The sequence below is a fragment of the Anarhichas minor genome, unplaced genomic scaffold, assembly GCF_050575085.1.
Source record: "Anarhichas minor isolate MPS153535 unplaced genomic scaffold, ASM5057508v1 ptg000042l, whole genome shotgun sequence".
Lineage (NCBI taxonomy): Eukaryota > Metazoa > Chordata > Actinopteri > Perciformes > Anarhichadidae > Anarhichas > Anarhichas minor.
The window spans coordinates 2,302,362-2,316,038 of NW_027466488.1; the positions used below are offsets into that span (position 1 = coordinate 2,302,362).

Here is a 13,677-nt window from a genome sequence, read left to right on the forward strand (position 1 = left end):
GTCCTTTTAAAGAATGATCTCTTTGTGACTGCAAAGCAACACAGAAACGAGTCACTGAACACAGACACATTGCAGCCACTGAAAATCTGCAGATGTGGAAACATTAGTCAACATTAGCAGCTTGCAGCTCTCTCACAAAGAAGTCATCTGCAGCGCTGCACACTAAAGCGCTTCAGTTTTGCTTTCTATCATTTTCCCGTAATCTCAAAAAACCTAACAAAGCTCAAGTTCATCGCCAAAGTGTATCCATGTGGACGGCATCTCGATACCTTTTAGCGTGAATAACATACAGTTTGTCACAAACTGGCATTACAAAGTCCAGCCACTTGACAACATGAAGAGATGACGGAGCCATAGTTGAATATGTTATTGCCCATATATTCTATGAAGAGTCCAAACTATCAGTGCATCTGATGTGTCTCTCTGCATCTGATTTACCAATACAAATAATGTTGGAATTTCAAACATTGTAGGCATATAGCAAAAATAAATAAAAGTAAAAAACACACGAATGGCAGAGTGGTGCGTGTTCTCGGCTAGCTTTTACATGAATATATATATATATGTAACGTTTGCATTTCCATTTTTAGCTGTTGTGCTCAGTTTGAGTTTGTACTCTGATTTAAAACATTTTTCTTTCAAATATCCAAGAATAAAGTATATAACATCTTGCTGACAAAACAATTAAAACCATCAAGAGTCGCAGATTAAATCGCTTTTTTCACCGATGTGCGTCTGCGTCCTTTTTTAAACTTAATGTGTTGTTTAGCTGATAAAGTGAACAAGAACTTGAAGCACATGACTGGACTACTGCACATCATAGTGTTTGTAAGAAGTTGCCTCTCAATAATTTGCAAATAAAAAGTCTCTGTGAAGTACCAGGGTGAAAATATCGTTATGATACTGAACAATGCCAAACCCACGTCGTTGTGTAACACAGTACACTGGGAAAACAGACTTTACCCCAAATAATCCTCCAGTATTCACACATCGGCCTATAAGTGAGTTATGTAACAGCTTCTTTGCTCAGTCACTGTATACGCTGAGAAATAACATTTAACATCTTTTATTCTTCCTGTGGATTGAATAATTCAATACACCTATTACGTATAGGTATACAACTCCTGGGGCACAGGTAGTAATGTATACTTTATTGTTGCCTTGTGTATCACTGTGTACTCGGGTATAAAGCTGCACTTGGGCGGGTTTATCAAGGGCGGAAACTGAATACTCTTTTTGATGCTGTTTTAATGTTTGTTATTCTTTAGCACCGTGCTTAGAAACTTTACAGACAGTAAATAAATTCAGCAATGAGAAGTAATGTCATTTTTTCTGTATTAACTTCATATGGAAGGTGTTTTTCAGTGGCTGCAGCAGTGGATGTCACGTACTGTACTTTGCTGAATATAAACAGAGCATGTTTGTCATCTGTAGGCCACAGTGTTATTTTGAGTGCAGCTCAGCCAATTCTATAACAGCAGTAATATAAAAACACCAACTCTGAATACCAGATTTATAATTATTTAGAATTAACCCGTTTGTGGAAAACTTAGGAGCACATTTTTGGACACAATAACACACGAGCCTGTGTAGACTAATGCATATCATACAGTGTGGAAACAATACTGTCTGCCAGACGTCTTTGACATTAGACTGTTAACTATGTATGCAGCAATAATTAACAACTTATTGCCAGGATATTAAGTTATTAATAGGAAAAACACTCATACAAATGTTCTCTCCTGATACGATACATTTACTAACTTCTGCCGAGTACTGATCCAATAGCAGCGCTCTCTTTTCCTCACATTTAAAATCTGTATAATACACAGAGATCATTGGAATATTGTTTATGTAAAGTAACATGAAGCCAGGGAGGCTGTGGTACGACAAATTATGTTTTGTTTTTTTGAAGACACTGACGAAGAAACTGTATTTAATGTGGATCTGTTTTGTTAATCCGCTAAGGCCAGAATCAACGCCAATATCAATCAGGCATCCTGAAGAGATTTTGATTTCAGCCAGCAGCTTCCACTTCCTGTTGCCAGTGTTAACTTAAGAACAGGCAGGCAGACTGTGCCAGGGATTCATAAGATATAAAAAGCAACCTTTACTGTATTCTCTTTTCATTTGGGGAAATGAAAGGTGAAGTGTCTTTCTTTCTTTAAAGCAGCATGGCAGATAAAATGTGAAGATGCTGCTGATGTCCCCATACTCTGGATGACTTATTCACTGACAAGTTTCAGCTGTGAGATGATTTTCTCTCTCTATAGTTCAACAGCAATCATTCACAGCTTTCATGCTGTGTCTGTATCAGACAGTGAAATGTCTTATCATCTGTTGGAGGTCGTTTCTGCTTGAGACTTCAGACATTATTATGACTTAATGATTCAGAGGTTTTCTTTATCCCTCAGTGTCTAGGTCACAGTGAACGCTGAGATGTTGTTCACAATCTGCAGAAATATCTTAAAGACCTTTGACTTTGTGTTTTGGCTGTGTCACCCTGCTGTCTCCGAGGTGTGTGTTAACACGTCAGAGGTTGTGGAAATGATCTGAGAGGGATTTTGGCATCATCTCTTAATTGGTTTTCTGCATTCCTGACTCGAACATCCAAAAAAGATGAAGAGAAAAGAGGAACAAATGAGGTCAAGCTTCAAAAACAGCTTTTATTTGTATGTCAAAACAATTTTCTTGGTGCACGTATTACCCCAACAAATAAGAAACATAGTTTCTAAATGGATGTTATAAAAATAAATGAATATGTGAGGATTGTTATGGTGCCTTACAAAGATTTAAAAAAAACACCATAAAGTAAGATAAATACAGTTTATCATCCATGTTTACTTCAGAGTAAATATGATCCCTGAGTCTGTGGATGTTTAAAATCGATGAACAGTCAGATAAATCCTAAACCAGTGACTCCCACACAGGGTGGCTGTCTGAGTCCTGACTGTGCAGAGAACTTAAGCCAGTGTCTGAGTCGTCGTCGTTCACACTGTGAGCTTTGGACAGACCCCTGGCCTGCTCCACCCACTCGCTTTTCCTCTCCAAAGTGCTCGTCATCCCCATCTTATCATCTGTCCCGTGGCTACATCTCTCCTCGCTGACTGTCCCTTCCTCTATATCCAAAGTGTTCACTTTCTCCAGCAAATCCCTCATCTCCTTCTCCCTCGCTCCGCAAATCTCCTGGGTCAGCTCTAAATCGCTCCTAATAGCTTCTAAATCCGTGTTGAGGCGCAGACCGACGTATAAACTCGCCTCTAGCTGAGTTCTGATCCTCTCTTCTTCCAAAAACATTTCGTTTTCTGACGCTGTGTCTGCCTCAGGAATGGGCGGGGATGGTGCGCCCTCGCCGGTCTCTGTGTCTTTCCTCCGCTGCATCCAGCGGTGGTTCAGCTCCTCCTGCACCTGCAGCGTGAAAATGTCTATAAGGGCTTCCTGCTCCCACAGCTCCTCTTGTAGTCGAACCACCTCCTCACACTGCCGGACATACTCTTCAAAGTTGGCAAGAGTTTCAGCTGAACACACTTTGTCTCCATCTCGGCTGGAAGCCGCCGCAGCATCCACTAAATACGTGTCCTGCACGTAATTAACCCCGTGTCTCTTAATTCTGTCAACATGCACCTTTGCCTCGCACATTTCGATGTCTGCGTCCAGCTCTGTAATCCTCTGGACCTGCTGGCGGATTGTATGATCCTGAGAAATGACAAGATGGACCAAAGTTTCCATCTTTTCTGCAGAGGACGCATCTCTCTGCGCCCTCTTTGTATTGATTTTCTCCAACTTTCTGAAAGCTTTCCTGACGACCCGACGCTGTTTCTCGGGTGGGACGCCACCCGTGGGAGACCGTGCGGTCCCCTTGGTAACACAGGGGCTGTGTCTGCTGAGCACCACACGCGCCTCTGCGCTCCGGGCTCCGTGGTTCGCCAAAGACGCCTCGCTTTTCACCAACACAAACTTCACATTCCTCTGCTCCTCTCCCCACGCGACCCAAAGCCGCAAAATCTTTGTCTTGTTCGGTAAGATCCTCTCGAAACCTCTCCATTTCTCCACGATACAGTAGGACTGTGGGCGTGCAGCTGTGGAGAGGCCGTGCTGTGAGTTCTGCTCCTCCAGAAGCACTTTGACAACATCAGCGCAGGTTGTGCGCTTTGACAAGCCGAAGACAAGCTTCTCCTCTCGGCAGACCCACACCGATATCTTACTCTTCTCCGCCTCCATCACGAATGTCTGCTAAACCGTATTTCTTATAAATAGAAATAAGAAAAAAGTCGTTTTTTTAAAATCGACTTAAATCCGCATTTCTGGAGAAAAGCGTAGCCGTGTCATCTCCTCAGTGTGCATGCGCGCTGCGTCCCGGACGCGAGATATTGCTGATGGAGCTAAAGGTTTGAGGGTCCCATGTGTCCTTCTGTGCACTTTCCTGAGGCCAAATCAAGGCCTGCCCTCACGAGACTGCCTCTGCTGTGATCACATGACTGCCACCAGCAAGCGTCAGCAAACAGTTATTATTTTCTGTGGCATGTTGGAGATTTTTGATGGTTGTATTCAATACTCTTTAAGGGGTTAATAGGTTAATAAATGATCCCCGCACCGTTTAAATCCAGATCTAAGTGTTTAAAACATCATGAACATAGTTATGATCAAAAATGCTTAATTTGGATTCATGTATTCAAATTTAACTGAATGGACACAACACATATTTAAAATTCATAAATTAAACATAACAATTTAAGAACATAGAAAAAGTAGCCTATATAGCTGAGTATTCAGTGTCAGTGGGAAATAATTTATATTAAAATATAGAAAAGTATATTTTTTTTAACTGAATGAGATTTTCTAAAATGAATTTATGGCGTTTTAGCTTTGGTTTGGTCTGCCGACTCCCGAGGGAAACATCTGGTTTAACTTTCTTCGACTGCTTGTGTATATTTGCAAACAGCAAATGTACAGACTGTACAGAGCTGTCAACCCGCTAGCCTAAATATAATCATAATAAACTTTATACAGCACCGTTTTAAAACAAAAAGCTAGGCTAATGTAAAATTAATCAGCACCACTGGTAAGCCAGCAAATTAGCAAAGGGAAGAGTATGAATAAAAAAAGAAAAACAGTCAAATTAACAAATTAAAACACATAACACTTAGTGGAAATGGAAAAATAAAAGATGCAGACCTAACATTATTAAAATTATTTAAATAAATGATGCTAACACATTGACAACGTGCACTGTGTTTGTGTGACAGACTGATTTGTAACTCCAGGCCTCACTGTAATTTTCCTTACTGAGTTGACATTGACTGACTTTATATGCAGACATGTCACCTTTAAAAGAAACTCCTTCTGAAAGCTGCACAGAGAAATGAAATGTGATGGTGTTAACGTAAAAAATAATGTTTAAAGGGGCTCTAAGATTTACCTTTCTTTAGGAAACTTTATTTGTATTTGACCCTTGAATTTGGACGGCATGATGCAGCCGCAGGTTGTGATTCTGTACATTGTAAAGTATCAACGGTGCGACATCATTTCAAACAATGAATAACCGTCATATGAATACAGACAGAAGAAGAAAAGCAAATCAGTTTATTGCAGAGCAGACACTTCCTGCTGTCGCCAAGGCTGTGTGGCAGAGACACAAAGAAACGTGCTGTACAATCGAACACATTGAGAGATCTGAGTGGATCAGAGGTGACCTTCTGCTGGATTACACTTTTGTGTTCGATGATTTGAATATTCAGGGTTAGTTTGCTTTTGTTGATTTGAGTGAGAGGGGACAGATATTTGATTGTGTAAATGACACCTTTAGATTGTGGTGAGGATACCCGGGGGTCAGAAACGCCAAGAAACAACGGCTGAGTAACTGAATGTTGTATAACTGTCAGCTAAGAGTGTGCTGCTTCGCCTGGTCCGTCCTTGATATTTTGTGATAATGTGCTTTAAAAGGAAAGGGATGTCTATTTAAAATTCTATAATGTTGAGCCTGTTAGCTTTTAGTTCATTATCTTTTTCTGTCTCATTGAACCTTTCAGATTTCGGCCTTGGTGAGTCCTGAATGCATGAGCTTATATTTCAAAGCACATTGCTGCTCACCTTTGTCTTCAAGAAAGACCTGATATCCTGAGTTTTTTTTGGGGTTGTCAAGGCTGCTGCTTGTGTCCGCACAGGAGGCTTGTTTGAGGCGTATAAAGACCATGTACTATAAACTTCTTGTGTAAGAGGTGTGCCAGCTTTTGCTCGTGCAACTTGTGATGTTACAATATACGATTGGTTTTATGCTTTTAAGGCTTAAGATGATTACCGTGTGTGTGTGAGGGAGAGAAAGTCAGCAGTGGTTGTTATACTCTGCACAGTCTTTTTGGACCAGAGCCAAAGAAACTAATTTGAAACCTGAAAGCACTCAATCCTCTAAATTTGTCATATCTCATTAAAATGAAGTGTCTTCAATCTTTACCTGGATTTGAATGGTTGTTAATATTCAGCAACTAACAACAGGAAGATAGATTGAAAAAATTGTCCAAACAAAAAAAACGTAGCCCAGTGTTGCCAACTCTTTGCTAATGGAACTAGCTTTCCGAAGCCGCCAGATGGTTTGTTACACTGATTCTCGCGTGATCGCATGACGGCGCGAGAACATAGCTGCTGTGCAAGGTAAGTTGGCAACGCTATAGCTCCAAACCAAACAAATGTCACTAAATCTAGTGAGAAAGTCACCGAGTCACACTGACAGCTCGTCCCTCACCGAAACTATCACAAGAACGTAAACCACAAACACAGCTACTACTGACAGGCAGGTAGACGAGCAGGTGTCCGTCCAATCAGTTCAGGCTAAGCGGAAGCCCAGATACCGATTCATTGATTTCTATCTATAAATAGAATTTCAACAAATATACCAAAATGCTTTTGAAAAGGATTAACCACCCTATCATTAGAAGGCATCGTATTGGTGTAGTGCAACCTTAAAGTAAAATGCCATAACAATGCGTCGGCTCACTCCGAACACACATATGTGCACATGAAAGACGGCCTTGAACTACATAATCCAGAATAAATCATTTTGCTTGTACAATTGCAATTCAGGAGTTATTTGTGTAAAGTGATTTATACAGGACCACATACTGGTGCTATAGACTCCACAAACTATTCTGTTTTCTCCTGTGTCATGGGCACCTCTTTCTATTGAAATCTGTCAAGTATTTCATCAGATATCCTACAGAGAAAAACGTTCTGTTTTGAGTCCTTTCACATGCCTCTAGCATTGCTAACGTGAACTCCCATTTGGGCAGAGCCTTTATTGCCTCTTAAGCTTTACTTCAAACCCACAGGAACAAGCTGCTATAATTCCAATATTATCTGACAGTTTGCTTTTTAACAATAATGTTTGTAAACACAGCAGGAAAACAGACAAATATTTTAGTTGACAAACACAATATCTTATGATACTTGTCATTCAAAAGGGTCTCAATAGTTATTGGTTGAGCCTTTTAGTATTTGATCTCTTCACTATTTCTGCTTTCAGTATATTTAGATGACAGCATCAAAGGTTTTCCTTCCAATGTTTTATGCGACTGCACTTTAAGTACACAATAGATAATATTAACTGGTGCCTCAACTAATGGATTCAACTCAAAATTAAATTGTGCATTTTTTTAAATTAAACAATGTCTCCCTCTGGTGAGGGTTTCCGTTACTACAGTGGTATACATTAAACTATGATATACATTAGTTGTTTTACACGCAAAACAGGAACACAGACTGTTAAACACAAAGCAAGTGACAGGCTCCATCTACTGTTGATCGGAGGTTTCTGCAGTTAAAGAGTTAAATGGGGCCTCAGTCCAAACAGGATCATGTAATACTGCTTTCTCAGTAAATACTCAACCCGTGCTGATCGCTTCAGGACCATAAATGTTGAACTGAAGTGACAAAAAAAAAAGCAGGCAATCTATTTTCTGATTTATTTAACTTCAATATTGTATACATACAAAGTATCTAGAAAGCTACAAAAAACTATTATCAAGAAGGCATCGAAATGTTACGGAGCAAAGACAAGACCAAATGCAGAACACGGAAACATAGCAGAGCGTCTCTTCTCTCCTTTGCTCCAACACTTAACCGTCATGGATACGAAAAGATATCACACATCTGTACCAAGAAAAGCTAAGATATATCGTTTTTTACAAAGCACCTTTTTACAAAGAAAAAAACAATTCTGCACACAAAACCCAAATGTGTGTATGACAACTATATGTGAGCTATGTGAAGAATCACGTTAAAGCCACCATCTGAAAATGGTCATAAAACAAAAGGTACCAGTACCTACTCTTTCGACAGAATTACAAATAACAAGAGCTAAACTGCTGATATGTTTATATCATGATTCCTCGACTTGGCTGATTTTATTTTATTTTTTTCATGTGTCCATTTTCTCTCTCCAAATGGTCCACCAGACATTCATGCCATCGAAGGCATCAGTCCTGCTGTTTGAGTGTTGAAACGACATGTCAAAATGTACCAGCAGCGCAGCAGCAACATCATTATATCATCTTATTGGGCTTGCAATATACAGACGATGTCATCACAAAACCAAGTACAACTGTATACAAGTACAATAATAAAACATCTCACTAAGTAATCAATAAATGTGAACAGATACACACAGCGTAAACAAAATACTGAATGATTGATTGAACTTTATCTGCATCCACCAGAGACATTGTCTGCAATTATTTAGAGCTTCTTCCATTAAAATACTTTATAATTGTATGAGTAGCTATGGTCCTTATGGTGAAAAGCATTAACCTCAACGGCCTCGTCCACACTAGCACCCGTGAAAAATGAGTTTCTGAAACAGCATCTCAAACAGGTTTTGGAAACAATTACTTCAACCACATTAAAAGTTATACAATTTTGTAGTGTAGAGTCATTAAATAAACGGTCCCTTTTCGTTCTGAAAGATAAATTATAAAAGCTTGTGTCGGCCCCTCGAGGACGTCACAGCTGTGTCTGCTGCATCATCGAAGGTAACATCGTGATGTTTTCGCATCGTGCCAGCGCGTGGATGCAGGAGAGAGGAAACCATAATGTTTCCAAAAACCTTTTTTTATTTTTATTTTTAAAACACTTGAACCTGCAAGTGTGCACGGAGCAAACAGCTGCGGTGTCCGTACGAGTTGACATCCTGCATGCAGTCAGCGGCTGTACGTTATCAGCAGGTCTTCCAGTCTTTGACCACAAGCAAAGAAATGGGTTTTCGTCAAATACATAATTTGCAAAATCAATGAAAGTGAATATATAATTCACCTATTTTTTTTTATACCAGTAACCAGCTTTCCTCCTGCTTTCATAATAATCCTTTAAAAAGGCAATGTGGTGATTGGTTTCACGTATGTCTCATTTTTGGTCTAGCAACATTGAATTTGTAATTTCTGTTTGATCTTTTTCGAAGCTGGACATTTTATACCAAAGGCACTTCCTTGCTACCATGCAGAACAGGACAAAAGATTGACTGTATCTCTGTATTTTTGGTCTTTTTTACGACAGGAAAGGCAGTCAGTCTGTGTTTATAGTACACTCTTAGAAAAAAAGGCTGATATATTAGGAACATTTACAGCATTAGAGGAAAATATAACCGTGTTATCATTTTTCTGAGCTTTCATTGGCACACTTCAACAGAAGAGCACTGCCTTTTAATAACGTCAACAGAAACTGTATTTCTAGGAGTGTACCAATTGTAAGAAAGATCATTTCTCAGATGTGAAGATGTACCAAGTAACATAGCAGTGAGTTAAGTTTGACTGTTTGTCCACAAAACTGATTTTAGACTTAAAACACAGCAAAGGGTAATGTTAGAGTGTATTCTAAGGCACTGTACATCTACACTTTGGCAGATGGGATTGTGAATTTCTTACACAATGCGAACATAAAAAGAGTCTTCCTGCGTAGAGATCACAGTTTAAGGGGCATCTTTTGGAGTTCTCACAGCTATAACATGTTTAAGGCTCGGGATCGGCGTAGGCCACAGAAACATGTGAACATAGTGTGAACGTGAAGGCAGCACCACTCTGCTTTGGGAGTTTTCACACCAGCATCCCAGAGTGGAATGGTATTCTGAGCCTTTCAGGGGGCAAAGCCACAGCGTACTGAACAAGGCCTTCTGTCTACATGTGATTTATAGTGTGCTGATTATTTAAAACCACAGCTGTAACAGAAAAAAAGTAAGCATCACTAAGGCAAGTCTGGGCGGGGGAACAAAGTGCTTTTGGAAAAGATGAGAGTCTGTTTTGAGTAATTTCCGCAGTACTTTCACCCGTCTGAAATCTAAAATTCTCCCATCAGTTGTCACAAAGAAAAGACTTGTTTGCAGCACAGAAATGCTTAGCAGGTGGTAGGACTTCCTACATTTAGGAAGCAGATGCAGGCAAAATGTTGTTAGTATTTTCACAGTGCAATAATTCTGTTGTTAGTGTCTAAGACTTGGAGTGCTTCAACAGGGATAAATATACTACTGAAAGCAGAGTTGTCTTTAAAGAAATAGCAGTAATTCTGCAATATTCAAAACCACTTGCTTCAACTGTCCATGTAGTGTTTTGTTAGGTTAGTTTCTTTGGAAAATCTATTGGCTGTGGGTGCATGTCTGTATATCTACAGTATGTACGCTCACAAATTATGGACTACAGACGCACGAAACACACTCAAACATATTACACAGACCACATCAGGCCGCTGAAAGTCCTTTTTTTCTCAATCTACATAACAAAGCAGAAGAAGACGACACACATATTTCCATTTACCAAATGAATCTAGTAAATTCCTTAAAAACGGCCACATTTATACCCAACAGAGACCAACTCAACATATTTGAAACAAGAATTCTCGTATTTAAACATAAAACAACTGTACCGCAATTCACAGCTGCAGTCAAATAACAAACACTTTATATTAAAACAAATTTATAACAACTGACTTCACCTGATACCATGACCAAAAAGCATTGTAGGTGTGACTTTCAGGTAGAGGCACTGCCACTTGTCTTGAGGTTGGTAAGTCCATGAAAACAGGGGGGGGGGGGGGGGCTCGGAGCCTCTCATTCTTTTACCAGTCTGTAGATATGATGCTGGGCGCCGTGCTCACTGTTTGAAACCTCAAACACACACGCCATACACAGCAGCGTCTCCTGGGTGTCCCTATTCGTCACCACCTGCAAGAAACCAGACGGTCACTTTCTAGTGTTGAAGTGAAAGTATTCAAGGAGTCGCCATATTTTTTGAACAAAAAACACAAAAAACAGAGGTAAAGAATCCAAAGCTCAGGGTTGAAGAAATAAAACGCTGTTTAAACGCTGTGAACGTTACACTTTTACGTGTTTCCGAAATAACCCTACGAGTTTCTTAAAGCAAAGTCTCTTTGGTGTTGAAGATAATACTGAATGCACTTTCGAGTAACTTGACATATTTAACTGTCTATAATAAGTCCATTCTGTATATTCACAAATACAGAGATCACAAAGAATAAATGTGGTAAATGATAGAATAGAAATGTTTTATACGTAGAATCCTTCAGTATGAAAATGAATGTGCAGTCAGCAGTCTACAGCTTTCAGTTACTGGGTGGAAGTTAAAGGGTAAAACAAGGTTCATACTTGTATTTTGGGTATCTACAACAACATGTCAACATGCTTTAATATTTAAGAAACACATTATTGTTCTCATAGTTTGTATGACTGTACCTGCATTCCCCCTCCGTCAGAAGCACTATGTTTAGCACGTGTCTCCCCAACCCCCCTCTGATGTAGAAACACCATTACTTCACGGATATGTGTCAGTTTCAGTTCCTCCTGAATATTTTAGAGCTTTTAAAGACAGTCTAAAATCAGATAGGAGGTGCTCATTAATCTACTGTGATTATTTCCAACATGATGCCTTGGAGAAACACCGCTTAAGGCTAGAATGAATATAAATCTTACAAACCTTTTTAAGGTGCTTTTGTGCCTTGGTTGCGCCCCATGTAAAGATCTATGCCTATCTTTTTATTTGTTTTTTGCTCTCTCTGGAGTGCTGAATGACACTTTAAGACCCCATGTGATGGCTAATAACGGGGGTTTCTCTCCCCCTCTTATCCTCCCTTTTCCCCTGCAGATAATGAGGCTCCTCACACTGAGTTTCATCCCCTGTGGAATGAGAACAATGCAAGAACAACGAGAGGAACTCATCTCAAGGCCCAGTCAAACCCCCCCGGCCCACCAACACACCCCGACAGCAGAGAGAGGAAGAAGAATGAGAGTCCTGGAGAGGGATCTCGCCCACTCAGGTCAGTGTGATGATTACCAATAAGATAGTGAAGTTCTCCAGCACGCTGTTCATCATATATTTCTCTGGCAGATGTTTTAGTTTATGGATGAAGTTGATCATGTATTCACACATGGGAGACCGGCTTATCCGGTAGACAAAGCGTCCATTCTCAAACCGCGCATATTCAGTCTGAGGAAAATGAGAAAAAATTAATTAATTAAAATGGTATGATGCCTAAAAATATGATGGTATAGTGTAGGTAGTTATTCACATCTTTTAGTCATTGTGTTGATTCCCAGGATGAAAAGACTTGAGTTCATACCTCAACTTTCTCAACCACCTGCTTGCCAAAAGAGCAGACCTTTGTTGAGCACGTAATGGTCATGTTCTCCGAGCTCTCGTACTGACTCGTGACTCCGTAGAAAGATCCAGTATCATTTTGAATGTTGCAGTTCAAGTCCGCCTGGGAGAAATAGGAACATAAAAATGAGCAGTCTGTGGCAATTAATATTTGTATTTAGGTGTTCGATTTACAGGAATAAACAATACACAAAACCACGGTACAAAGAGGGAAATACGTTGTATTCAAACGGTGAAATAAAATACTAGAAGTGACAATGGTGACAAGGTGTACCGGAGAAAAGTGATGAACTAAATGAATTGAGTAATTATGTTTTGGTACAGCAACCTCTGTGAGGTTTTTCATATAACAAGTAACAACACGCCTGTGAGTATATTAATTATTTAGAAGGTAACAACCAATTTAAAACAATGAATTATCAAGGATCACAGTGAATACATATCTGTAATGCCCATTCATGTGGACTATCTGTAACATACCCAATGGAACTTTTAAAAGGATAATATGCAGCCAGTTTTTAAAACATAAATAAACAAACTTGATATGAAAACCATTGGACAGATTTTTTTTTTTAAAGCTCTACGACCAAAATCCATCAGCGGAACATTTTACAGTTTAAAAATGAACTCAGCGCTCTCTGGTGGACAAACTATGTAATAGAGACTCTGTTTCTATACGACCTCAAACCTAGTTTCGCATTTTGGTTCTGCACCTTCTCGTTATAGGCTGACATATACACCAACACCACAATGTCTGCAAAAAAAAAACAAATATCAGCGGATAAATAAGCGGTCCATTTTTTACTACATACTAATTGTGAGCAGGTTTTGATCATGTAGTTTGTTCACACTGGAAAAGTGACAAAATGAAGTAAATTGAGAGTCCTCTAAACCCCCGCTTTTTAAAATCTGCCGTTGATGCGCATTACTTTCCAACAATGCAAAGCACAAAGATAATAGAGGAGCTGCTCACAGCTGAAAACAAAACAGCTGATGATGGTTCAACAGCTCAAGGAACACCCCAGAAAAC

At 39.6% G+C, this 13,677-nt stretch overlaps 2 protein-coding genes across 4 annotated transcripts in view; both read right to left on the reverse strand.

Moving 5' to 3' along the window:
* Positions 1-2,907: 2,907 nt before the first annotated feature.
* Positions 2,908-4,257, reverse strand: rassf10b (Ras association domain family member 10b). The gene has a single exon (XM_076109732.1). It carries the CDS (start codon positions 4,219-4,221, stop codon positions 2,908-2,910), a length of 1,314 nt encoding a protein of 437 aa, XP_075965847.1. The 5' UTR covers positions 4,222-4,257.
* Positions 4,258-11,083: 6,826 nt separating this feature from the next.
* Positions 11,084-13,677, reverse strand: part of tead1b (TEA domain family member 1b) — a 30,242-nt gene continuing 27,648 nt past the window's right edge. For all 3 annotated transcript variants that reach the window (XM_076110060.1, XM_076110061.1, XM_076110059.1), the window contains exons 9-11: positions 12,610-12,750; positions 12,324-12,476; positions 11,084-11,197 (exon numbers count right to left, since the gene is read on the reverse strand). In XM_076110060.1, coding sequence (XP_075966175.1) covers positions 11,084-11,197; positions 12,324-12,476; positions 12,610-12,750 — 408 coding nt within the window. The remainder of the gene's footprint in view (positions 11,198-12,323; positions 12,477-12,609; positions 12,751-13,677) is intronic.